This window comes from Phalacrocorax aristotelis, chromosome 12, assembly GCF_949628215.1.
Source record: "Phalacrocorax aristotelis chromosome 12, bGulAri2.1, whole genome shotgun sequence".
Lineage (NCBI taxonomy): Eukaryota > Metazoa > Chordata > Aves > Suliformes > Phalacrocoracidae > Phalacrocorax > Phalacrocorax aristotelis.
In genome coordinates, this window is record NC_134287.1 from 5,371,715 (window position 1) to 5,399,169 (window position 27,455).

Below are 27,455 nucleotides of genomic sequence, written 5' to 3' on the forward strand. Positions count from 1 at the left end.
AGGTTTGCTGGCAAGACTCGTGACCTCATGGGGGACCCACACTGGAGCAGTTTGTGAGGAACTGTGGACTGTGGGAAGGACCCACGTTGAAGAAGTCCATGGAGAGCTGTCTCCCGTGGGAGGGACTGAGTCTACTGAGCCAGACTCAGTCAATGAAATAATTTCTGCCATATTTTATGTATATGAATATCAAAACTTGGTTTTTTGATGTATACAACCATCTGGTGCTCGAAAGAAGTACCTGGCACTCAACCACTCCCAGAGCATGAAGGATCTCTAAGCATCTCTACACCTGTCCCCAGTGCCACAGTGCAGGAGGGTTTCTGGTGTAGGACCATTCAGCAGCCTGAGACCAAACCATCTTTGCACTCAGCGTAGCTAGTTCAGCTGTTGGGATCTTGTTTTAGAGCTTACCAGGGTCATTATGACCTAAAACAGCCTGAGCAAGGATCAGAATTTTGACTAATTTATCTTAGGGATAAACCCCTGTCATCTTGAGTTACCTGACATTATGTGTACAAGTTGTCTTCAGCAATTTCATTTTTACATGCAGGTTTCTCATTAGCAACACATGTGTCTGCCTTGCAACTGAAACAGGACTAAGGCCTTTTAAGTAATATTGTAGAAAGTGATTTCACAGATGAGGGTGTGATTTTTGCTCTTCCAAGGACATCAGATGTGACTGTACAAGTCACTTGGAATGTCCGCTTTTGTTTCCTCTTTTCAAAATCCTTCAGAACTTTTGTACAGACAAATGCAAGAACAACTAGGAGAACTTTCCCTACTAATGAGATGAGGAGCCATATATAGAAAGAAAACTACAATATTTTTATTTTAGGATTATTTTATACTTGGCTTACTAAAGTTGCCATGCTAACTGTTGCAATTACAATTGTCTATGCTGAATATGCATCACCTAAAATTTACTTCAATTTTTTGAGATACAGGCATAAGTACTTCTGTCATTTCTGAAAAATGTCAGTAAATGCAGCTTGCGCAGATAAGCAGTTGCCATACATAAAAAACAGTCAAGTTCCCAGTGATCATTTTAACAAGTATTATTGTGTATATAAAGGACATGTAAATAAAATATGAATTCTAAAAAGATAACTGAATAATTTATCATTTGTACCACATTCTTAATACTGCTTTTATACTACTAAATTACGCAATTTGAAGATATACCACAGAATATTTCTATTGTAAAATAAAACCAAATAATTAATACAAACATTTTTGATTAAACTAGCTGTTTTGCCCAATTCCATTCAGAAAAGGGACGTGTTCAACAAACCAGAGCTTAACCTATTGAAAGCTTCCGGTGCAGTTAAGCTTAGCTTGTCATTCTGTAACTTAGGAAAAGACACATCCGAAAGAGAATATTGATGCTTCTCACACATTGACATATTTCAGATCATACCGATAATATAAAAACCAGTGTTTATCTGCTCAGTGTTATAACTGAATTCTTAACAGTTCAGAATTGTTTTAGAGTAAAAAAGCATGCAGCTTTTCCTTCACTCCCTTTTGTTTTAAAATACTTCATTTATAGTGATTTTAACGTAACTTTTCAGACATAGTCATATAACAGATAACATACACCATACCTTAAATGTAGAAAGTCCATAAAGTCTTGCAGTGTGAACAGTCACTTGTGAAATATTTGTAATGTTAGATATAAAATCCTCAAGGTATTTACAGGCTTGTTCCAGGTGTGTTGTGTTTATGATGATTTGAACAAGCTACAAGGGACAAAAAAAAAATATTGTAAAAAACCTTTTTGTATCACCCAGTGTAATTTGATTTTGTAAATGGTTACTTCTTTCAGCGACAATGCCATGAGAAATTAATTACAGTATATCAGGTTATCAGCTATTACCTGCTAGTCTTCTAGTGTGCTTTCAAGAGTAATACTACAATTTACATACAAATGATGCTATTTTAAAAATGAAGACTGTAGATACCTACTCATTGAAATAAATCCAATTGATATTTAGAATTAAAAAAGGGAAAATAAAGGAAAATACATTGCCAAAAGCAAATCCCTGATTTGTAACAAAAAATAACTTTAAAAAAAAAAATTACTGCTATAAAAAAAATATTTCACAATATTGTCTGCAGAATGATGGATTCCGAAGTTAGGGAATTTAAAAAATAAGGTTGTCAACTCCTTCCCACCCCAACAATGGTAACAATCTGCTTGTACATGATATAAATGTTTTTCTAAGTAGGACATGCATTCGCATTCATTTCACAAATTAGACAATGTACATAATGCACAGTAACTGAAATATCAGTATGTTATTTCTTAATTCTCACCGCATACTGTCTGTTTTAGTGAACACTATGTAACGCTTGGTAAAATAAGTTTTGTCTTTTTAACATTTTTCTCATAAAACAGATCGACTTGATAATGAAACACCTCAGAAAAATACTAGCAAATTTATTTTCATATCCTTGAAAATATTTCTGTACCAATTTCAAGAACATAGAAAACTATGTCTCAGAAAAGAATATATGGATTGTCTTACTAACATGGCAATATATGATTTACAGAGCTCTTTCCTCATCTTATTCTTCTTGATTTCATCTATACAAGAGATTCCTGCAGTTCAAAACCAATATTCAATATGACATAACACTGCTCTAACGGCAACAGTCTAAGTCCTTCTCAGCATGTTTCGGTAGGTACCTGCTCTCTCCTGACATTGGTGTACCTGCAGTGAATGTTCAGAGCGATTCACTGTCTCACCCTGTCTTATTCTGTCCAATAAATAAATTAAACCAAGAGTCCTGATGAAGAAACAATATGGGCAAGCCTACTAGAATATTTTAACTGTAATCGCTATAGAAAATGTTTCATGTATTAGAGTGAACTTGAGATTTTTAGATTTCTTGATCAGGTAGGTTTACTCTGAAACTTTACACAGTTCATGTGAGAGAGATTCCCTGCCCATCCACCCACCCCCTCCCCCTTTAATAGGAAGAAAAAGAAACTCAGCAATGGGCTACTAATTGTTAGACAGGAGTAAAACACACAAACCATGCTTTGTACGCAACCAAAGTAGTAAGAGTCTTTGGCTTATTTCTTGCAAATCTCTGTTTATCAGACAGGAGACAGAACTCTCTCATAGTCATCTCTCTCTCAAAAGGCACCCCTGTGTAAATACACTTCCAAGTAGACCCAATACTTTATTGTTATTGTTTATGTAACAGATATTGATGCTTTTTTTCTACTTCATCTTTCACCTCTCTAAATTTTCAACTTTAAAGCAAACACTGCTTGTTTTTCTTACACAAATAGTAATATCACAGTATATCTGCAGTGACAGGAATAGTTTTAGCACTAATTGTCTTAAAAACCAGTTCCGATTATGTGTTTTTAAACTTACCTCAGTTAAACCTATATGAGGTTTTTTAATGAGGTTCTGTAAACAGCTACTTAGAGTTCTTGTAAGCAGCAAATTTGTAGATTTTCTGAGCATATCATCTATTTCTGTTGAGCTGAAAAAAATGTTTATTTTTATAACTATGCTGTATATGGCAATCCTTTGACAGTAATACTTAATATTTTTTCCCTGCAAAGTGAACTCTTCACGTTAAGAACTCCCTATACACATTTAATTTCTTGCTCCCAGTCTTCTGTGCTCTAACCTCTTTCACTTACCAAATTATCCATTAACTGAATTTCAACACTGAAGCAAAACTGTTTTTTTTAATTTTGGACATGTTTATTGACACAGCAGTTCAGAAAGAGTAATTTGTGGGTTTTAATGAGTTACTGAGGAGGTCAACATGCGCTCATTAGTACATGTAAATTATAAACACTATCAATTAAGAATGTGTGAAAGCAAGTAATTTACATCTTTAACAGTGCAGAAGTGGGTGACCAGCCACAAACACCTTCCAGATTTCAGACCTATGAATGTTATTTTATGTAATTAAAACTAAGATTTTTAAGGACACAAAAGGAAAGGAAAAGGAAAAGAAAAACAGGAGAATTTTGACATTTTCCATCAGAAAAAGGTGGGGTAGAAGAGGGAATGAGCATGCAGACAGGATGTTTTGTTGCTGGAGAAATCATTGCTAAAGGAACTCAAAGCACTGAGAAGGGAAAGACCATTTGAAGTAATAAGGGATGCTACACAATTGTTTCTGAAATGGTCAGTATCAAAGTACATTTTTCAAATCTTTACATGCTTTGTTAAATAAATAAAATCTATAGATTATTCAAAGCAGTCAATACTATTTAAGAAGCCCCAGCAGTGTTTTAGACTGCTTAACATGCCAAGCTACCTTCACCCATACAGACATGCACATATCACATAAAATATGTATATATACACGAAATACATCCTAAACATCAGGAATCACAGATTAAACAGAAAGAACTATATATGTAAATTATGAAACAAGCACAACACTAGCAAGCACACAAGAAAATATATTTTCAATTTAATCTATATTTTTAGGTCACCTGGAAGTTATAGGTTACTTTATAGTCACATTCCTGATACTTTAAGCTTACCTGCGGTGAAGGGATTCTGAAAATTTAAGGCTTGCATAAATAAATTCCTTAACCTGGATATAAATCTGAGGCACTGATTGAGACATTGGAAGCTTCTTTGGAAATGATTGCTGTGAAAATAAAAGATAATACTATCTTGCACTTGAAAGTGATTTAAGGAGAGCTTGGTATTAAATGCAACAATTAGAAAGCCACTTAACAGTATCAATATTTTAATCTATTTTAAGCTTCTCTTTTTCATCAAATAGAAACAGTGGTATGTGTTGGGCTGACTTCTACATCTGTTTAAATAGCATATAAGCAAAAGAGAAGCTTATAACTTATTTCAATTACAATAAAGTCTGGAAACTTTATGTAATTTAAGATCCCCCTGTAGAAAGCAATATATAAACACATTATAAAACAGGTCTCAAGCTACTTTTAATCTGAATGAACAAGAGAGATGTGAGATGAGAGGTTCAAAAATGCAAACTTTTTTTGTCAAAGAAAGCAGTGCAGAAAAAAAAAGTTTGAGATGTTCAATACATCTGGGATTTTCAAAGCATCTTGAGGATGTTTAGGCATGTATATTTGCTGTCATATATTTACTTTTCTCAATGGCTCACAAAACCAAAGCAGTTGGAATTCATGTTAACAATTTGGATTAACATGTGGAAAATACTAGTAGACTGTAAGAATAAAATCGTGCTTCCTACTTCAATTTTAAAGCTGATATTCTATTTGGGAGGGCAAAAAGAAATATGTTCAATTAAATCTACACATACCAAATAGATATTTCTGCACTGAATACATTATTTTTGAAATCTGAAAAACAATTAATTTTCCATTTAGTCTATGACTAATGCATTTGAAAAATGATTAACAACTGGTATAATCTGTGGAGAATTCCATTTCTTTCTCTCAAAAAAAAGGCATTAATCAACAGCCACTCAATATTTGTGTATTAAAAAACCAAGACAGAACAGACTACCTTGACATTTTCCTAATCCTATCTCTTTATTTAAGATTAGGTGGTGTGACAATTATGTGGTGTAAGTGCTAGGCTTTTGTGTCATTCAACAACGATAGCAAACTTTTTTTAACAATAAAATTTACTTCAAAGGTGTGTTCATCTGATTTAAGCAATTATTTTTTACAGATAAAACAAGTGCTATTACATACAGCTATTTCAGATCATTACAATATTCTGTCAGCAGGGCTTGAGTCTCAACCTTCATATATTCAACAGTCTAAGAGACGCAATTCTTTATCCTCCACAGTGCCTGGCTGATACAGGAGAACACAACTCTTTCTGCCTGCCTATTAGAGTAGGCAGCGAGGGCAAAAAAAACCAAACCAAAACAGAACAAAACAAAACAGCAGAGATACAGAGATACAAGCCAATTGTTTCACTTCTGAATAGAGAAAGGGAGTAAAATTAGATTATATAATCAAACCATGATAGTTTGGCACATTCAAACTAAACAGCAGAGTGCAAACAAGCCTGTTTTGTCCAATCAGATTGGATTTGCTATGTTAAATATCCAGTAGGTTCTGGTTGTAATTCTGCATAAATGTGCTGCAAGCAACTCCTATGATAAACTTACCTGTAAAATGTGAGGGTGATTCATCCTAACCTACAGTAAAAAATGAGACACAGACTCACATTCATCTCTTTCTATACTAAACAGAGAGAAACAGATATTTTTAAAGGTGAAATTCCCCTTAATCTGTAAAAGGCATCAGAGATGCGTCAAATGGAATTAGCCCTCTGGGGTGTCTATTCCCCTCTATCAACTACACAGGCTCCTTCAGTGACTGGCCTGAACTTACATATCTATTTATTTCAATTAAAAAAAAAACAACATCAAAATGTAGATTAAATTTAACCCAATATGACCTCCCAGTGCCTACAGCCTGAGGCAACAGAGAGGTGAAGTGAATGAGATTATAAACAGCAACCAACAGAAGTGATGTTGGAGCATTTATAAAGTTTCTCCTCCATGTGGATTCCCTGCTACCTAAGAACTCGTAAGGTAACACTGCAGTCTTTCTTTCAACAAGGATACTTAATGATTCTTTCTTCTTTGCCCCACTGCTTAGTTGACAAACCTTTTAGGAGCTCAATTATCTTTGAGACTTCTGCCCCTTTGCTAAATTTGGTTGAAGTCAACTAAACTGCTTCAAAAATTGCCAGGACACAAGAAAAAAAACTCAGACTGCCTTATTTCTAATGACACCCTTCTGCTTTGCATACAGGTTTCAAAGCTCTTCCCAGAGATACATAATAAAATGTTATCCCTGTTTTACAGATGAATTAACAGGGACAGAGAGATGCAAAGTGACTTACCAGCACCATGCAGCTGGTCAATGACAGAGTTGGGAACAGAATCCAGCCTGATTCCCAGCTTTACTCTCAAGCTCACCAGTCCAAAAACTACGCATCAGTGAGACTTTGCCCATAAAATATCTACAAAAAGCACTCCTCACTATGAAATAGAAATCCCTCTCTGTGTCATAAACCAAAATGAAAATTGTTGGGTACAGAGAATACATTCCCCTTCTGGTGAAATAAGAGCCAAAGCTTTGTATTAATCATACATATATGTAACTACACATGCCTGCTCAAGTAACGTCCACACCCATGCTGATACATCGGACAGAGAGAGAGAGAGGCTAGCAGAGAATATTTAGTGCAAGTTAAAAATCTCTGCAATTCATTAGCAAAATATGTGATGCTAAATAGTATCCAGGGTGTGGTATACTTCCAACACCGTAAGGGATTTCCATTGTTTCTTATTTTAGTACTATAATGGCTAAGAAAATTAATCTGATGTAGGAAAGCATCCAGCAAGTACACTAGAGTCTTACTCAAAAATCAGCATAAAACCCACCTTTAGTTTTTCACCTTCACTGCAATACTGTATAAACGACATGCAGCTGTTACACTTGCCTAGTAAATCCCTCCTGAATTGCAGAATTAGAGTATCATCTTTTTTACTTTTGCAGATATCTATAGTGATGGGTCATGTACAAACCAGCTTCCCTCTACAACAGTTACTCCCACTGTCATGTGGTTCTTAGGTTTAGTTCCCCTCTACAGACTCCGTCATGGCCCTGTTACTTTTTCATCAATATTACCAAAACCATATTTGAAGAGCAGAACATATTAATCGCCTTTCTGTGAGAGAAGTTTGTAATGCAAGAATGGCTGCAGCTATGAAAGAATATCATATTAGAATGCTGGTACAGCAGAATTATTTAGTTTTTTCATGTTTACTTTGCTCCACATGCTCAAATACAAATAATTAATTTTAAGAGTTAAATAGAGAAGTTGCTGCCTCTAACAGATCCCTGGTTTACATGTATTTTTGCAATGCTATAGCATCTAATATACTATGAGTTACTAAACAGAATGAGTTGCAACAAAATTTAAGTAATTAAAGACAGACTGTATTTAATTACATAAAGACTGCATCAAAGTGTATTATTTGTTTACAAAACAAAGGGTTTCATTATTCACTCAAACATCAGCTTTAATTCTCATATTTATGACTAGATAATTACACACAAAGAAGGTGATTTGGCCTCTTAATCTACCTAGCTTTTCAAATTTTAACTGCTTTTTAATTATCAAATTAATTACTGTCCCAAGTGGCCTTAATTGGATTTCGGCGAACTTTAATAACAAAACTTTTCCTTACCTTATCAAGTTCTGGGTCTTGAAAAGGAAATTTGCTTATAACTATTTTGTATTCCTCTTCATTTGCTACAGGAATAGGGCTGTAGTTGTCTGCTTCAAAAATATCTCTGGTGAATTAGTTAGTAAAGTGAAAAAAAATTAAGGACATGTAACTTATTTACAGTATTTTCCAGTGTTAAAACATGTAAACGAATATAAATTTTACTACCACACTTAGGTGTGCAGCTTCAAAAAGTTATGAGTCGCAATCACCATCATTTCAGACACCCAAACTATTTTTAGATTATTTTGAAAGTACCTTGTATATGCCAACTCTTTATACTGTGTCTAATCACAGAAAAAAACAGCTGAAAGCATGTTAATATGTATGACTCAAAGCACAACACATCAAAGCAACTTTAGATCAACTATTCTACTCCAGGGTAAACCATAATGAGATACTTATTAATTATGGTGGCCTACACTAAGGCAGACATCCAGAGCGTGTCTCTCAGGTACCACAGCTACAGAAAGTCAATAGAGATGATTCAGAGAACTTCAGCTAGGCACTCGACCACAGTGTTAAGTACCCTCTGAACTTTTCTACTAGTCAAATGACTATACCAGGAGTCTGGAGAGCTTCAGAATCCTAAGTGGTCCATTTAATTTTTTCTGTAATACAATGTAACATATTTTATGGCAAACAATTTCTGCACATTTAGCCACCACACCCTATCGGCAAACAGGCTTTGGAGTGCACCGCCAGGCTGCCATATTCCTGGGTTTACAATTTACTCAATCAAATGGTTCCAAAGAATAGGTGGAAACCACCCTGCATTAAGAAGACATGAAGCTGTACTGGCAATGGCAGTAGTCTGTCAGGGAGATGCACATATCAGCTAACTGTAAACATTAAGACAACCTAAATTAGGAACCTAATGCCCTGTTGCAATAGCCTAGAGTTATTAGGTTCCTAATGAAGAAAACCAGACGTCTCTCTCCTGCATGTTTCTCCAATAATGTCCTTTTGGAGACCTTCCTTCGCTCCATTAGCTACAGAAGTAGTACGTGATAGCTCTTCTCCTAAATATTAGTTACATGTGATGAATATCCGAGTCCTATCCAACCCGAAATTCATAGACAATACCGAGTTAATCAATTCTTCCAGAATTACAATTTTATAAAAAAAACTTGAAGTTAGACAAAAACAATAGATGCAATACAAAAGGCACAATTATTTTTAAATACTAACCTGAAGAGTCCAGACCACTTTTTAAGAAGTGTTTCATTGTACTGGTCTCTTATCTCAAATAAAAGATCAAATAGTCGGTTCACAGGAAAACCATAGCCCTAAGGTATAAAAATGAAAAGGGTGGATAAGTCAAGAAATAATGCACTCAGTTCCTATCACATCACTTCAGGACTCCAAGATGAGACTTATTGTTCAATCTTGTCACTTCTATAAAACAAAGTATAGTACTTCAAACACACCACTACAATTAGAGGATTATATATTAAATTGTTACCCAATACTTTATCCTATGTTTTTGAGTTTTAAGCAGAAGTTTGTCCCATTTCTCTGTAATATTTTAACTTGCTATTTATGCATATAACTAATCTTCTTTATCAGTCTGTTAAACGCTGCAAGAATATTTGCCAATGATATTAATTTGGTCTTTCAGCTAGAGAGTTAATGATAACTGGAATGCTATTCTTGCTAAAGATTAGAAGTAAAAAGCACTTATGAAAGACGAAAACATACACAAGTTACAAAGCTAACATTAATTTGGACAGATATGAATAACTGGATGCTGGCTGGATAGCCCAGAATGCATACATTACATTAAGGATATTGAAAAGGAAGAATGAAGGCAAGAAATATATATATATTTAAAATATTACTGTGTATTTTTGTTCTTGATTCACATATATGATTCAGGGAAACCCAAAGCATTGCACTTACTCACCTAAAGAAAAAATTGACTCTAGGAATTTCAGTTAAATTACTAATATAATATGTACCTGCAAAGTATCAGCAAATACTACAATGAGATTCTTCAGTTCCAGAACAAGGTCAGGATCACTGCAATACGACTGAAAGTGAGAAATTCTGGTTTTGTTAAAAGGATTTAAAATATGGGACGTTATGTTTTCAGAGAATATCAACACAGAAGGTTAAAATCTCCAGCGTTATGCCTTTACCTAATTGACTGCCTTAGTAAGAAACAACATAGACTCACTTGTCTTCACTTAGTCCACCTACTTAAAAGTGTTTGTTAAATTTTTATATGAACTATCAGTAGTATAGAAGCTCAGAAAAAGTAAACTAAAATATGAGATTCAATAAATATCATTATGGTGTACTGAGATTCAAAATCAGCAAATAATATTTATTTCAGTGGACATAAGGACATACCAAAATGCTTTGCTAAATCAACTTCAGAGATGTTTCCATATGATGTTCTTTTGAACAGTAAGTCTGGGTCTAGCTAGTGTTAACTGTGCCACCTCAGGCAGTTTCCCAGCTGTATGTGGAAAACACTAAAAAATACTTTCTAAATAAATTCAAATTACAGATTTCATGGTAAAAAGTTACACCATTAAGTTATTTACTCTACTAAATGACTGAAATTTGATTTTCAGAGTTGTGGAGTCATACAACTAAGGCTTTCACCTCAGCTTCACTATTTGCAATACCATATAAAATTAAAAAAAAAGAATTTAAATAATTTAATGAGAATACAGTATTGGTTAAATATTATATACACCTGTTTCACCTTTCTTTATTAAAGTAAGCTAAGAGCAAAAATTAAAGTAAGGGTTTGGTTTACAATCTCTTATTAGACAACATACACTTATCTAAACATTAGCCTGTACTAAGTTGATGTTAGAAAAAGATCGTGATAGAATTGGTTTTGATGAAAGTTATGCATGTTGAGAAGAAATAGTGATCAAGTACACGGCAAGACATTGAAGAGTTCTTTAGAGATTACATTGCTTTTGCTCCTTAAAATACCATATTCTTATGTAGGTGTATAAAACCATACGCAGCTAATTAACTTGCAAAGTATTTAGCTTATAAAAATGCTGAATACATCTCAATTAACCCAAATCCTTTACAATGAATTAAAAAGTATGAGACCACTGATCAGTAAGGGGTCTATGATAAAACTATAGTTACACACTGAACTTCTTCCCCAGTATATATGAAATGTAAAATATTCCTTGAATTAAAGATCAACTGTAATAAAATTAAAATAACATCGCATTTGCTTCTAGCAAACATTAAAAAGGGAAAGATAAAACTTTTTTTTTTTTCCTGTGAGTAAAAGCTGTACCAATAATAAACTCTGAAGCAATTCACGATCAGTCAGTCTGAGTGAACAATGGTATTCCATGGGTTTTCACAGAGGAATAAGATATAGCGTGCAGCTATTCAGCATCATTGGAGCTAAGGCAGAAATGTAACTTTAGGAGACACACTTTGAAGGTGCTGAAATACTCAGTTGATACAGAATTACATTTTAACAGCTGTGAAGATTTTTCTAATACCTTTACTTCAACAAAAACATATTACTACTATAGCACTGAAGAGATAGCTCCAAGGGTTTTGCTGGTGGAGTTTATTTTGGAAACACAGCATTTGGAATGATAATTAGGAACTATTTCCTGGTGGTGCTTTCAGTGCTGAACTATTCAATCTGATCTAATGAAGAGGTCAGTTGAGACTAATGAGGAAGGATTGCAATAATAACAGCAGATTAACTCTGCATATTCTAAACTGCTGGACTAAGAGAAGGTTTGGAAGACCCAGTGAGTTGTAAATCAGTGGGGGATTATGCAAATAGCCCATGGCTGCAGATCACAGCCTGATACTGTTTGGAAAAACAAAAGCTTGGCAGGCTCCCTCCCAAATCTGAGCAATTTTTAATCACAAGGAAAAGAAAACATGAGAGGGGTGTAATTTTTCACTTTGTTACTATCCCAGCTTTAAATATACAGAACTCTGAAGTAAGAGGATTTAAACTGCAATACTGATAAGACTTCTCACTTACTGAATGTGTTCTAAGAACAGCAATGATCTTGGAAAGGGCCATGTTCCAGAGTTCATCGGTATATGTTCTAGTTACCAGTCCTTGGGTTACATGTAAAATGTGGTCTTCTACTACAAAGAAACTAAAACAAAATAATGCTTAAATTATCAACTTGTTTTCTAATATTAGAGCAAATTCTACCCTTTCACACACAAACACAGTCAAACCCTTCTAACTCAAGCAGTGACATTTTGTTAGTTTTGGTGTTCTGCTTTCCCCAGCATGAAGTCAAAATGTGAAAAGTTTGCTTCATGCCAGCTGGAGCCCAGGCCGCTGGAGGGTCCTTGTGGGGCACTGTATTGGTAGGAGCTGAATGCTCTTCCCCGCTCAGACCCAGCAACAACCACCCACATGATTTGTGCGGAAACTGAATCTTGCAGAAGAAAGTTTTTGGACAATGGGAGAACAGAGGGAGAATTAAAAATAAATATAGTAAAACTGAAAGAAATCTCTCTTTAGAAAACTTACCCTACAATTTGACTGAAGTATCTTCTATAGCCTTCTACTGTTTCATGCTTTCAGTGAAAAAGAAAACAAGTTTAGGAATAAAAATATCGCTAAGTATCAGGTACAACCCAGGAAAATGCAAAAGCAAAAGTATTGGTTACCATGCTTGACTGCGGCTGCAGAACTAATCTTGCTTGTTTCCTTCTTTGTTTTCTGTAGTAATTTTCAAATATTTCTCCATCACCCTAAACCAAGACAAAAGTAGTTAAAACGAGAACATTGTCTCAGTATGAAAAAGACACTTCTCAAATTAAGGGTAGAATTCTCTTAAACTAAGCCACATATTTTGCATTTATTCCACACGTAGACCTCTAGCTGACACCAGCAAAGTTATGCATGTGTGAAATATGCAGAAATTACTGCAAATAAAAATTTTGTTCATACCCCTAATTTTGTCAAGTATTATGCATTCTAAGCAACAGTTATGTTTACAAACAACACCTTTCAGAGTATATTAATATTTATAGACAAGGCATATTACCTATTACCCTGTAACTGAAACTCGTCTCCTAAAATGTTTCCCTAGGTTATTCAAGAAACTAACTGCATTGTGAAGGTAAGTTACAAAAACATGTCTGCGAGTATGATACATCTGAACACTGCCTGTGTTAGCTTTGCCTGAGGAAAAAAAAAAACTACATGAGATTTATTTAGTATTTGCTTATTCTCTTTGGAATTGGTAAAAATAATGACTGTGGATTTGGATTTTTCTCCTATCACAGTCCTCGAAGATACAATACCCTCTGTGCCTAATGATTATATTGTGAGGAATTCAAGTGACCTCCTACCCATCTCATTAAGATGACCATTCAGTAGAAACCATCTGTCCATTTGAAATCAGTGCTACATTGATTCATCTACCTAATGAACACAATGTAATTTGTATGCAAGCAGAATAAAGCAGCTTAGCATTTTTAAGGTTTGTTTTTACCTCATGAGCTTATTATTAGGCCAGTGCTATTTAGAATTCCATTACTTGGCTTCCAAAAATCTTCAAGTTATTACAGAGATTGTATATTACTAAGTCAGCATTACTGACCCAACTCCTTTATCAGATATAACAAAGAAAGTTTAAATTTAGGATTTTCAGTTCAGCATTACTATTTCATCATATTTAGAAATACTGCTAACCTAACAAAATCTAACGGTAAAAGAGAGACTTGGCTTAAGAACAAAAACCTACTTGAAACTGAGATGCAAATTTACTAGAACACCTCCTGTTCCAGCAGAACTTCACTATGTGCTATAATTCGTACTAACACATCCTGATCAGACATACTAACCATTCACCTCCAGCCCAAATATTCAATGCAGTTTTCAGATGCACAAAGCCATTATTGAATTCTATTTCCAATGCCAAATCTCTACTCAGTCCTGACACAAGCTTCCCAAGTGAAAAAGAGTAGCTGTTCTCAAATCCACACCAAAAACGGAGATGTAAAATATCTCATGATTATTTATAGCCCATGCTGCCCCTGTGCAATCAAGATCAGCAATTCAGGCATAACAACTATTTTAAACAGATGTTCTAACGCAATCAGCAGAACAAAGCAATAACCCTGATGATACACTCACTGAATAAGCAAAGGAAAAGCAAGATAAAATACACCGAAGCAAAGCATTTGTTTTGCCCAGCTTCCAAAAGTTCATGAGTTTATACCAATAGAAATAATAAATCAGTTCATGGTGGGTTATAAGTTCTAGGAATATTGCTCATATATCAAGTGTTGTTTCACACCAAAATTACATTTATTTTATACTACTATATTGCTTTTTAATTAAAAGGTAACATTACATGCCAAAGGGATCAAGGGTGTTTTCAGCAGAATTTAAATATACAGCATTTCACATAATATATGTGGGCTAAAAAAAGTTCTTTATATATATCACCAAAAATTTTCTATTTTAAAGAAAGGTTACTTATCAATAAATACAGTCTATGTTTGGTACGTATGTATCTTGCAATCAGAAGCTATGTAGTATTCTGAGGTATATAAAATCCTGCTTTTTTCTTCAACACGTAGCAGCAGAGTAGAAAACACTTGTTCTGCATAAAAATAAAGTATTTTCTACAGCTTTGTAGCTGTAGAAAGCTGTAGAGAGAATTCACTAAGGTGAAGTTTGCTGTGAAGTCCTTAATATAGAAATGTAATTAATAGCCACCTGGCATCAACTCCTCTCCTTTGCTGTCATCATGAAGTTATCTGAACTCCAAAAGAGATGGTTTACAACAGGAGGTAAGTGAGAAGGACTCCAAGAAGTGGTTAATGCACAACTCTTGATTATCCTGTCATAGCTTATTAATTACATCATGTTGGCAGGAAAGACAGGAGCCCTGTTCCGAAGATATCAACAACGCTTTTTCCTAAGGGTTTAAGGGCCTTTGGTATCAGGGAGCACTTCAAGTTGTTTTCTGTCTCTAGTAAATTTGGAAGCTGGTAAACTTCCTGTGCAAACCCAAAGATTGTATCTTGGATCAAGGATCCAACACCAGGATCCTTAGCAAAGTGAAAAACATAATCACGTATTACTTTTAAATGTCATCTATCAATTGCATTTCCTGTTCTTGTATTATACTAAACGAAGAATAAGCAGATGTTGGTAACTGCTGTATTTAACTTTACACATTCTTTTTCTATGTTATTTCAGACTTATTTCCTCTGTAAAAGAAATGGTTCACTCTTCTTCAATAGTCTGGCAGCCTGTCTTTCTGTCCTCATGTTATTTTAATTGAGATGAATAATTACTGATGTAATTACCGATGCTTTTGTTTGGATTCCTTCTTTAAAAAAAGTAACAGTGAAGTAACACTCTAAACATTATTTCAAGATATAAGCTTTCATGTTACACAGCTGCAAGGATTCTATAGAGGATAACCCAACCTGAACGCTTGAAGCCAAGTCCAGCTGAGATTGTACAATTATCAATACTTAAAAGTACTTCATCCCTATGCCCAATACTTATTCTACAAATAATCTGACTTCAAAAGTAACTGAGAATAGGAAATGTGAGAAAATAATAAATAATTTGTTATGAAGTTTCCTCAAGAAAAGTTTTCATCCTTGTTAGCTTGTGCATTGTATCTCTTTTACAGCAGCTAAAATAGACTATTGTGTCTCTGCCATTGTATCCAATCTAATCTGCCTGAGCAGTCTGTCACAAGCCAGTTTTTGCTTGCTGTTTTGCTCTACTGTTCTGATTTCTTCAAGAGTCAGACTGAATATTCTTGTGCTTTGTAATATTGAGCATATCCCCCCAAATATTTGGGTAACATGGAACACTTGGGGGAACTGCAAAAGCGCCCATACCACTATTGAGGGAGATGTGCATATTTTACATCTATTCTTAAGAACACTTATGTAATTAATGTCTTGCTATGTGTCCTTATTAGGCATATAAAATAAAACATGCAGTTCTGCCCTGAATACTCTACCCATCTCAGCTGGTTCATCAAGAACTACCACTACTAGAAGCAATATATTTGCTCGGGAACTTATCAGAGTATGAAATATATGAAAATGAACATTCAAATTCAAAAAGCAAAATATCTTTTGAAGTCACCTTAATACATACCAAAACTGAATAGATGTGCAAACACCTATAGACTGGAGAAAAGTCTACAAGATCTTGAGCAGTTAAAACCTGAAGAAGGAAAGGGGAAAAAAAGTATATAAAGCATAAAAACCATATAATCTGCAAAATGTGATATGTTACCAGCAGAACTTGTCCACTTAATAAATACCTCGTAAGACATCTTACTGGTGTAGAATTATCCTTTCAAGTTGTTTTAATGCCCTTAATGTTACAACTGCTCAACTTGGTTTGTTAAAATTTAGAGACTTAGGGGAGAATTAGTAGGTTAGTAGAGTGTGAAGTTAGTAGACTGATGAATCTGAAGTACAGATGAATATGGAAATCCATTGGGGTTGAATCCAAAAGCATGACCAAATTGGGACCAGCAAAAGTCAACCCTGTTGACAGACTTTATGCTACTAAAACTACTGTTTTCCTAGAAAGTGGTAGGAGGAGTTTGCTTTAATGACTTAAAGAGTAACTGTATCAGGTTTTTTGTCAGTAATTTCAGGAGCCAAAAATGGATGGCTTCTATCACAAAAGAGTAAATTAATTGCTCAACTCTCCCCTCCCTTTGTATTACAGTACTAGATTTTATTTGTGTCAGACGACCAGGCTCCTTTCACTGTGTTTCAGAGCACCAGATTTAAAGGTCTAAACACTAGTTCTATTCAACTTATGAATACTGAGTATTTGACAGCTAAAAAAGTTCTAACACAAGCTGAAGTCCTCAAACACAGAAATGCTGGCTTTAGCAAGAGCAGAATATTCCAGTGGGCCACAAATCATTTACAGTGGGCAGGTCCTGCATAATCTAAATTACAACTGAATTCCTGAATAATTACAAGTTTGAATGTCCTCAAACATGATGCTAAAGCTAGCATTAACACAACTAATATTTCAGCAGTATTTTCTCCCCCTAAAATGCTGATCTGGACTGGTGTCCCTTGAAGGTGTTCTCTGGTCCTTCCTAACTAACATTGACCATCTATTAATAGTATACTGCACATTTTGTTCAATAAACCTACAAAAATCACTTTAAATAAGACATACTGATTAGTGTAAAGTTACCTCCTCTTCATGGTCATCATCATCTTCAAAAGTTCGCTTCAATGTAATTTCATTCTTGGATTCCAAAATTCTGCTTCTACCTAAATGCATATTCCGACCATAGTTCACATTGTTCTGCTTCTGAAGAGTGGTACTGAAGGTTTTCTGCTGCTGTGCCTGTTTTAAAAGTAGCACCAATAAAGAGGGATGTAATGCAGATTTCATCACTGATAAGTATATGCTATGACATGAAAAACAGATGGTGCTATTGAACACACACCAGTATAGCTGCAAGGTGTGTGTTCTCAGCCTACACAGATGATTCTGTCCTTAATCAATCTGGGATGATAAATTAGTTCAATAGCTAATTTTTGCATAATTTTTCCCTAATCCCCAGAATGCAATTTTAAAGGTAGAAAAAAATTTTAAAATAACCTGTACTTTTCCTGATCATAAATTGCAAACAGAGAATCAATATTTAAATGAAGTACAGTTATCACAGAGTTTCCAGTTATTTGTTTGCTATCTTCAGTTAAGCCTTAGCGAGCAGTCGGCTGCAGAAGCCAAATGCACTATATTGACCTCACTATTGAAAGAAATGCAACAGGGAAACACAGTATGATCTTGTGATTAAGTTTCATTTATAATAACCAATGCTGTATTTTACAAGAACCTGAGATGACAAAATGGCAACCCAACCTGAACTCTGCCCAGCAAAAAGTCAAATGAAAACTTTACTTGCTCCCCAAATAAATTTTAAAAGCATTAACTGCTTTAAAGCTTGCCCTGTACCAGTGCTTTTTTGTGATGGAACAGGCTCCAGCTGTCCCAATATCATCCTGGCTCTCACCTCAGTCCTCTGCCCTCTCTCCTCTGTAGTGTGCCCTCTCTGGAGGGTAACATGCCAATGCCATGCCCTGTGTTAGCAGTACTTTAGAAAGAACTAGGCAGTTATCTCAACATTTCTTTTAGTCTTACTCATCCTTGCTGGCTGCCCAGATGGGCTGCACTCTGTTTTGGTGTAGTAGCTGCTGAGTTACAGACTGTCTAGGAGCTGACTACTCAAAGTATTTCACAGCTTTTTTGCACCTTGATAAATATAGCATTTCTCCTTCCTTTCCCAGGGAGGAAGCTCCTTCTTGCCTAGGCCACAGATACACATTTGGAAGGAAAGTTTGATGCTACCGAGGTGTCACACTGCTGCTTCCTGTGTTAGCCACAGACCGCTAGAATTCGTGGCCAGGAGAAGAAACTACCCAGGATGTTCGCAAGCATTTCACAGCTCCCCATCTTTACTCAAAGGTCTATGTAATGGCTATAATCCTCAGACAAACCTTTTGGGATAACCTGAGGCTACCAACACTGGCATTTTCAGTGGACAACAGGACTGATGTCATCCCGTGAGGTCAGCTTACCTGCTTCATGGCAGTTTCCCCAATTCTGTCAGAATGCTTTCGAATACTCTCTAAGAAATCCTTGAGATCTGACATGGATATTTCTTTTATTTCTTCACGCAGTTTTGGAAGATTTTCTATCATTATCTGGCAAAACCGGTATTGGCTAACTCTAGGAAGGTATAGATTTTCTAGCTGTTCCATTGTTTTTAAAGCAGAATAGTATCTACAAAGAGATTAAAATCAAATTATGTAGCTTCTTATCAAATTTTAATACAATACTTTGTTTATCAAATATCGGATATCAATATCATACCCACAATCAATATATATCTAATGAAATTCCTCTGTTCTTAGAAAAACTAAGAAACCAAAAGTCATCCATATAATGCTTTCGTTTGGAAAAAAGAGTGAACTGTCTGAGTGACTCAGTCAAGTAAAAATTTTAAGTAGGCTCCTATGGGATTAGCTGTTCTGACCAATAAATTCCTAACACCACATGGAGCATCCTGCAGAATAGAGGTATTAAAGTCATAACAACCATCTTCCCTTCTAGATTTAATTTATTAGGGCTTTTTATGAATTCTCTTTACTGAAACATGAATTGCCAATCACCCAACATTACAGTATATGCACCAAACAATTAAAAAACCTTGGAGAAGTATGCCTGTATGTATCTGCCTTTTTTAAGTACATGTGAACATATACACACATCCATACCCACCCTCTTTCCACCATCCTTAGCTGGAAAAGACAGGTATACACTTATCACAAGCAATATTTTTTCCAGCAGTATATCATATTTTACTGTAAACCACGTATCTATTTACTCTTCTGACAAAATACAGTATATCCGACCAAGAAAACAACCACTTTGAACAAGCGTTGAGGTCAGAGGGTTTAAAAAAAAAAAACAAACTAACAAAGACTCCATAATTTTCTTTTTCTTCCATGTTCTGTTAGCCCACAGACTATTTGTAGCAGAAATATGGAAGACATGGCCTGAGAGGGGGAAAAAACAAAAAGGCAAGAAATACTTCCTCTCACGTCCATACACTATGCAGATGTTGTATAGTACATTCATAATTATGTTGTGAAATTCTACATAAGGGACAATGAGTTTAAAGAAATACTCAAGTTAAAACTAAGTATAAAAAGTGATTTAACTGCAAAATAAGATAAAATAATAAATAAGAACTCAACCAACTTTGACAACAGAAAGCTACCAAATACTGAGAATATCAGCTCTATTACTACAGCTATTTACACGTCTTCACTCTCAGTTGTCTCATACATTACAGGGGTTGTGAGGCCAAGACTTTTACTTGCTAAAACCATTTATCAACTTCAGGCCTGTAGCTTATAAGTAAAATTTCAATGCTTTCAGCTGATTTAGGGAAACATTTGAAGATGGAAATTTTAATTGAGGGAAATTGGTTTTCCATGCTTCCTCTTATAATCAGTACAGAAATGAACACCACAAGGAGGTGATTCAGAGCTGAGTCATGCTCCTACATGCCTGTTCCTGAAGTCAGTACCCTTCTCTATTTTATTTTCAAATGTTTCAAATTCTCCTAAGGCAGAATGCTTGTGAAAATTTCCAATTTATTGAAAAGATGAAGCTAAATAGAATTGGGCCAATTTTTGGACAGACAGCTCAACTAAGAAGGCAATAAACAGAAACACCACGATCAGTAAATCTGTGTTGTCAGCATTTTAAAGAGAGGTGCAGCAAACAGGTTAAACATGAACAGGACAGCAATTAGTTGTGGATGTGACGACAGTTTTCCTTGATGCAGGATTCTTACCAGCCACTGAGCCCAGCAGGGTTTTGGAAAAATGCATTTAGTTTGGCCTATTATAACAGAACAAGGTGAACCAATGCCTTCTAGCTTGGTCTTCATCAGGAAAAGTAGAAAAACTGAGATCAGACTGAGTTAACTTGCTGTTAGTCCCAACCCTTTCTTTCCACAAATACATAGGAATATCCTCAGGCCATTTTTAGCTTTTCGTATTATAACCTTAGTTCCCTTTTTCTTCCTGAAAGTCCTCCACAATCAGTATTGGAAAATTACCAAATCATTTTGAAAGGGAAAAGCTGAATATGTGCAAAGTCCCTTCAAACGTTCAAGAAAACCTGGAAAAGTGTCGTTTCCAGTTCTTTTGTCTCTGGATACTACTTTATAGATACAGTGAGTAAACACTTTCAAACTGAAATACAATTCAAGCTGCTGGCTCCCCTTCTATAGGCAAGCAATAATAAATCACTAATACTTCAGTCATAACTTCTTGTTCCAGTCTGAAATAAATGCATTGTTTTGAATTTTCTCAATCAAGACATTTCTAAGCTAACAGTTCAGCATAGCTGGAGGATGGAAAAAACCTTCTCTTTTATTCCAGAACACAACTGCTTTCAGGAGACTGCACATAAAGAGGTTTCAAGTGTAAATTAGGAGCTTTTGTTTATTATATACTTGGTTTATATAAAATATACATAAGGCAACAAGAATGTTGCAGATAAGAAGGGGTCTGGGGGTTTTATGTGTGTGGCTTTTGTTTTTTTAAATAGTAAATGACCAAGAGTGCCACATGGTGAGACTTCTGGGGAATAAAACCATAATAGCATCAAAATCGTATAAAAGGTTTTTATTTAAATTATATAGATCAGCTTATCAGAACACTGTTAGTTCATCTGGAAGGTTTTTGACTGCTGTCTCTAAGATCAGAATTAACATAATCCATTTTAAATCCATTCTAGAGTCCCTTACTAATTATACATATATGGAGCTCAGGACCTTGCCCTTTTAACATCTGTTCTGATAAAGCACTCAAGTCTTATTAATTTGAAGGTCATCTGCAGGTCAGGATTTTAACTAAAAAGTTTTGCGTATCATTTCATGGAATGGTGTATTTGTTTATTTTGCTTTAAAAACATTCCATAGATTTAACTCAATGCTAAAGATTTTGACAACAATATTATTAGTTCCCATCATATATTATCAATCATGCAAGGTGAAGATTGCCCATTTGACTATAACTGAGTAAAAAAAGTATCTTCAGTGTTATATTTTTTCATATAAATATAGCAGTCCTCTGTCCATTCTTCTCAGCTAAACTTGTCAGAATCTTGTAAGAAAATTTATAATGTAAGCTTTGAAATTGAAGACACTAGTTTGAAACACCAATAGAGGTCATATGGTAAGATTGTCGTCAGAACCAGAAAACTATAAAATTGATTTTACTAACATCTCCAAAGTATAAAAATGGAAAATTCTAAAACCAGCAAGAAGCAGGAATGGGGGCTGGGATAAACACAAAAACCACAAATAAAAACCCCCAGAAGATTAATATTCGTGTTTTGCATCATGGTATTCTAAAATTGAGCTGGCATTTTACCAAATGTCCGAGTCCCAGGCACAGAGTAGTCAGGTCTGTATTTGAATTTGAAACAACACACAAAAAAATCCAAAAGAAAAAGAACGTGACCATTACACAGAAATGTCAGTTTGTAGTGTAGACAAAGTATTAAGTTATGTTTTAAATGACAGAACTTTTAAGATTTTTATCATCTGAGCGTCATTTGGAGGCAGTTAAGAGTTAAGTCAAATACCGTAACTTACTAAAAAAGCTCCATCATATTAAACTAGAGCAGTCAAGAAGCTACACAGGACAGGAGCAAGATGAACTCAAAGGCTGTGAATTTTACTGAGAATAATGCATTTGTACACAAGCCTTTTGAGTAAAGAAACACATAGTCACGTCCCTAAATTTCCTGCTGAAAAAAAAACCAAAAGGAGAGACAATAACCCTAAAATTCTCATTTTATTTTAATTGAGGAAACAAACTTCATTTACAAAGAAGAAAGTGTTGTTCTCCAACTTTTGTGCTTCCCTCAGAGTCAAATACTGTATATTCCTGCTTACTACATTTCCATTAAGTAAATATGAAAAGCTTTTTGTACTCTACCAAATTTATGGGAGTTCATTGGAATTTTTCGATAATACTGTAGAAAAGTCACATTCACAGAGATCTTGAAGATGATATATTGAAATTGCAATTGAAAGCCTTTCACCACAGGAACAACTATTTATTTATTTTGTTTTTAAATCTAGTTGCCTTAACAATTCTAAACCTAATCTTTAAACTTCCCCAGCAAACCAACTTCATCAGTTGCCCCAATGGACCATGAACTCCGATCAAGGCACTAGTAACTCTGAAACTTCTGTAAAGTGAGTCAAAAGCTCAATATTTCTGAAAATCAGACTAAACAGTTGCTGTATGTCAAAAACAAGATCTGTGGAATACTTTTTTCATTCATAATGATGTAATAGGAGATTTTTTAAAAATATAAATTATCAAACAAATAGGGTTGTGAGAAAGCAGCTGACAGTTCAGTAGCAATATATACTTTGATGGTTTTTTTTGCCAGATCCACGATACCTCGAGGAAGTATTGATTTGCAGTTGATAAAATCCAGTGCTTCATTTTGACATGGTTTCAATACAATGCAGAAAACCAAAATCAAATCACGATCACTTTTATCTGTTCCAAGAGCTTTCCATAGAGACGTGGGTAGAACCAAATTATATACCTTATGAAGTTTTCCTATTTGCATTCTTTATGTCTTCAGGTTTATTTGAATGCTTGTAAGGTTTACGCAGAGAAAGGTTGCATGACTGTCTCAATGAGACTTAGTAACCTAAATTAATTAATCAACTCTTGTCTTTACCAGGGTTCAGAAGAAAGTAAGGTCAGAAAACTAACTCAAGTTTTTCAGGGCAAAAAGCTCACTCTGAAAGACCATACTCTTTCTTTAGCCCTTCTCACAGTAGTTTCAGGAAGATTCAGCAACATCCTTACCATATTGATATATTTCATTATTTTCATTGTACAGCAGGTTTGCAGTTTTTTTGTGGAAGACGACTTGCAAACCACCAGTTCTAACAGTTCCCAATTAGACCACAAGCTCTTGAAATAGCTGGGAACTTTCTCCAGAGACACATATCAAAATCCAAACACACAGGCCATGGTAACAAAGCTGTACAAAATGTGTGATGATCTTATCTCCAACTTAAAGATCTAAGTAGTTCAGTCTAAATGCATAGCCCCCACTAGGCATTTTGGAGAGCAGTGGAGAAACCATGCCTCTCCCTTGTGCTTCCTCAGCTGAGACTTTAAACCCTCCATAACTTTTTCCAGCCAACTGTGACTGTTTAAAGCAGATTCCGCAGTTACTTCCTCTCACAACTATAGTTCTTGTCAACTTGTGTTATGCATGGCTCAGGAGATATATGAATAGGATACAGAGCCTTTCACCTCTCAGTCATCAGTTCAAATGTAGCCCGTGTTCGTAGTGACCAAAAGTTGCTATCAATAGATGGCTTTTTGGATTCATCAGTAAACCTCCATTCCATCTGCATAAATCAGTATGTGTTCCAGACCAAAAATTCTGCATTACCTTAAAAGGTGTCTGCCATGGAGAAAAGAAAATGGAATTCCCATCTTTATCCTAAAACAACTGTCCCCCAAAAATACAGGCTATCTATACTTTCATTATCCCTTCCTTTAAACATTAGAAATTCATAGTGCAAGACTCTAAGACAATGGAATAATGAAAATATATTCTAAATGTCTGCAAGCAGAGCAAGTCAAACGGAAGGCATCTTTTTTTAAAAGACCAATGAAAGTTTTGCTGCATTAACAAACCTCAGCGAAGGTTTATGAGAAAAAACTATCTTTGCCTAACATAAACATTCCTCATTGTTTCATTAAGACAGGGATTGTGAATGCTTCTCTCTCTGATTCTTCCAGGAAATATTCACAGCAAAACTTAGGAAGATCAGTTTTGAAATTCCTTGTACCTGTACACATAAGCTATCAGGTCTCTGCACTGATGCTATGGATGCCCTTGCTATTGCTCAGTTACTTAGTGATAAAGGCCAGGATACACTCTTTTTTTGTATTTGTTGCCTGCTAAGCCAAAAAGAAATTACCATTTGAATTACCTGCAAGTTCCATGGGATAGCCACCTCTAGGCTGTATTATAGGGAATTGTAAGTCACAGGCAAAGTAGTAACTGTAGCGTAGCTAATGAGAGAGATACCTGAGCTGGAGCAGTAGCCTGAAGCAGAGTCTAAACCTTCTGCACTTCATGTGATTTCAAGGTATGGTAGTACATCAAAGCCATGGCATCTCCTCTCTCCCTTAGATCTTTTTATGGTATGACAATGGCATGTCCAAACCCCTCAATTCAGTATATCGTCCTTTGACTTTTAAGGCTTCCTGTCTGGCAATTCCTTCTACAGGAAGGATCTGAATTTCTTAAATGATACAAATTTTGTTTTAGATTTAAAGAGTACTGATGATTTCTCAGAAAGCACATCAACCATAAGTAGACTCTACAAAACTACTAGCAAACATGGAGTCAAAATGCTAAAAGCCAGCTGCAATTTTATCTCACCTAAGTGATGTCTCCATTATGACATTAGGAACCATACCTTCCCTGGCAATTCTAAAACCAGGGTGGCTGCTTATCTTGCCTAACAGAGCAAGATAATGGTAGAATGCATGCCTTGATCCCAGTGTTTCTATATTTTCAACACGCTAAACATAGCACAGTCTACAGACCACCTTGCAGAAGGAAGCAATGCAATTCAGACAGCAGACCCTGCAGTCTGTTCTCTGACCAGAGTAGCAAGGGCACCGGACTATTTACATCCTTCTGTTGAGCTGCTCCAAGAGCACTGCAACAACATGCTGCCAGCTACTCTAAGCAGATGTCAAACCAGTGTCCTGTTTAGAGCAAACAGTGTATAGTAGCCAAGCTGATAAAATCTACCACACTGGTTCACATCTAGCAAGTTTTGATTGTAATAAGAGCCAGCATAGTGCCATAGCTATTAAGTTATTCTTAAAGCTCTTATATTTCTGCAGACCACCTCCCAGACAGCATGTGTGCACAGGTATCACGTAGCACATATACCCCTGATGACGATGCATCAGATTTGCTGCAATACTGATTGATCTGACGTGCACAGTACATCTGATGCTTTCTGGACATGTCTGCACACAGGCTTTAGAGCTGATTTATTCATACACAGTGGCCGTTGTTGAGGATTTTCAGAGTCCAGCGGTATAGCAGGAGGTGTTGGCTATCCAGACAAAAGAAATCCAAACAAACAGTTCAGAAGTAAATCTAGATTACACAGTAGCCCTGTAGACACCTGACTATGCATAGTTCGTTCCAAATGGAAACAGTCGGGTCCAGACAGACTTGTTAGCAGGAGATCCCTGCAGTGGTGCCAGGCACACAAAGTGGCAGCAACAACGATCATGAATCCAGTAAGAGAAGGCACAGAGCGATCGGTGTGACTGAGGCTGTACAAAAGAAGGCAGGAATGAAGGTGGCAATGATGCTGAAGAAATCAGGAAGAAATAAAAAGCAGCAGTAGTGTTCTTGGGGTGGGTGTGCACAAGGTGCAAGGCAGCAGCAGCAGCCCCAGCGGGACAGCATGACAGCTACAGGGGGCAGGGGCGGCCAAACTGCCATGGAGAGAGAACTGGGGATACTGGGGTTACAGCAGCAGTGAGTGGCTCTCTGAGAAGATGGAAAGTGAAGACACAACAGAGGAAGGAGCAACCAGTCACAAACCAGTTAGAAACCATTATTCTAGAAATCTATTTTCCGTTATGGTTTGGTTTTTTTTAACACATCAATTTGTCACAGAGGGGAAAAAAACCAAATCACATTTTCTGCACTTCATTCTCATAGTCCTATGTACACAGAAGATGAGCGTACAGATACCAGATAGGTCTAAAAAAGATATATGGAGTGAAATGTCCTTTTCTCTTGGACTATGAATTTGACTTAAATACATCATGACAGATTAATCAGGTGTTAATGTACTCTGAAAGATTTTTACTCCCCAAGAATATTATTACTCTTACTCAAATTCTTTTAAGTATTAAAAAAATAATACACTTTACTTGACATTTTAGAATCATAATTTCACTACATCTCATGCTTATTCAAGTAAACATTATTTTTCATGGTAATCACTAAGCTCCTAAAAGTATTTATTTTTAATATAACACTTGTTTGCTTGCAGTGACATTCTTGAAACACAGACAGGTATTATGAAAAGAAGACTACACGTACAAAGCTTCAGGACTTAGAATACTTACTTGCCCACATCAGTGTTTGCTATTCTATCACTTTACTTACAAGTGTTATATTCTACTCACATAATAATTTCACTTACCTTTTTACATTCATCTGTTCTTTTAGTTTGCCGTACATTTCCAACACTGCATAAAAACAAGCAGATTAACCCAGAGATTTTACTGTGGCTTTAGTTAATAAAAGAAGAAAATATATACTGTAAAGGACAAAATAAACCATAGAAAAGGATATGCTAAATTTACCTTACTTAATTCCTACTGTAACATAAATGTGATAAAACCAGCCAAAAAAAATTCTAGAACACAGCTAAGAAAGAAAAAACTGAACTCTTGACAGCTTTTAAATGAAAAATAATTAAGATTAAACAAAACAGTGACAATATATATACCGAACATATTCATTCACTTCCCACATACCATAACTTCGTCTGCATTACCAGTCTATGACCTGTCTCCATTAAATGGCA

General features: G+C 35.5%; 1 protein-coding gene across 7 annotated transcripts in view; it reads right to left on the reverse strand.

Moving 5' to 3' along the window:
• Window positions 1-27,455, reverse strand: part of EXOC6 (exocyst complex component 6) — a 97,225-nt gene that overhangs the window by 47,206 nt on the left and 22,564 nt on the right. For all 7 annotated transcript variants that reach the window (XM_075107255.1, XM_075107257.1, XM_075107254.1 and 4 more), the window contains exons 5-17: window positions 27,069-27,114; window positions 18,829-19,033; window positions 17,435-17,590; window positions 16,364-16,432; window positions 12,892-12,975; window positions 12,752-12,798; window positions 12,245-12,365; window positions 10,212-10,283; window positions 9,442-9,539; window positions 8,212-8,317; window positions 4,529-4,638; window positions 3,393-3,504; window positions 1,608-1,742 (exon numbers count right to left, since the gene is read on the reverse strand). In XM_075107255.1, coding sequence (XP_074963356.1) covers window positions 1,608-1,742; window positions 3,393-3,504; window positions 4,529-4,638; window positions 8,212-8,317; window positions 9,442-9,539; window positions 10,212-10,283; window positions 12,245-12,365; window positions 12,752-12,798; window positions 12,892-12,975; window positions 16,364-16,432; window positions 17,435-17,590; window positions 18,829-19,033; window positions 27,069-27,114 — 1,361 coding nt within the window. The remainder of the gene's footprint in view (window positions 1-1,607; window positions 1,743-3,392; window positions 3,505-4,528; window positions 4,639-8,211; window positions 8,318-9,441; window positions 9,540-10,211; window positions 10,284-12,244; window positions 12,366-12,751; window positions 12,799-12,891; window positions 12,976-16,363; window positions 16,433-17,434; window positions 17,591-18,828; window positions 19,034-27,068; window positions 27,115-27,455) is intronic.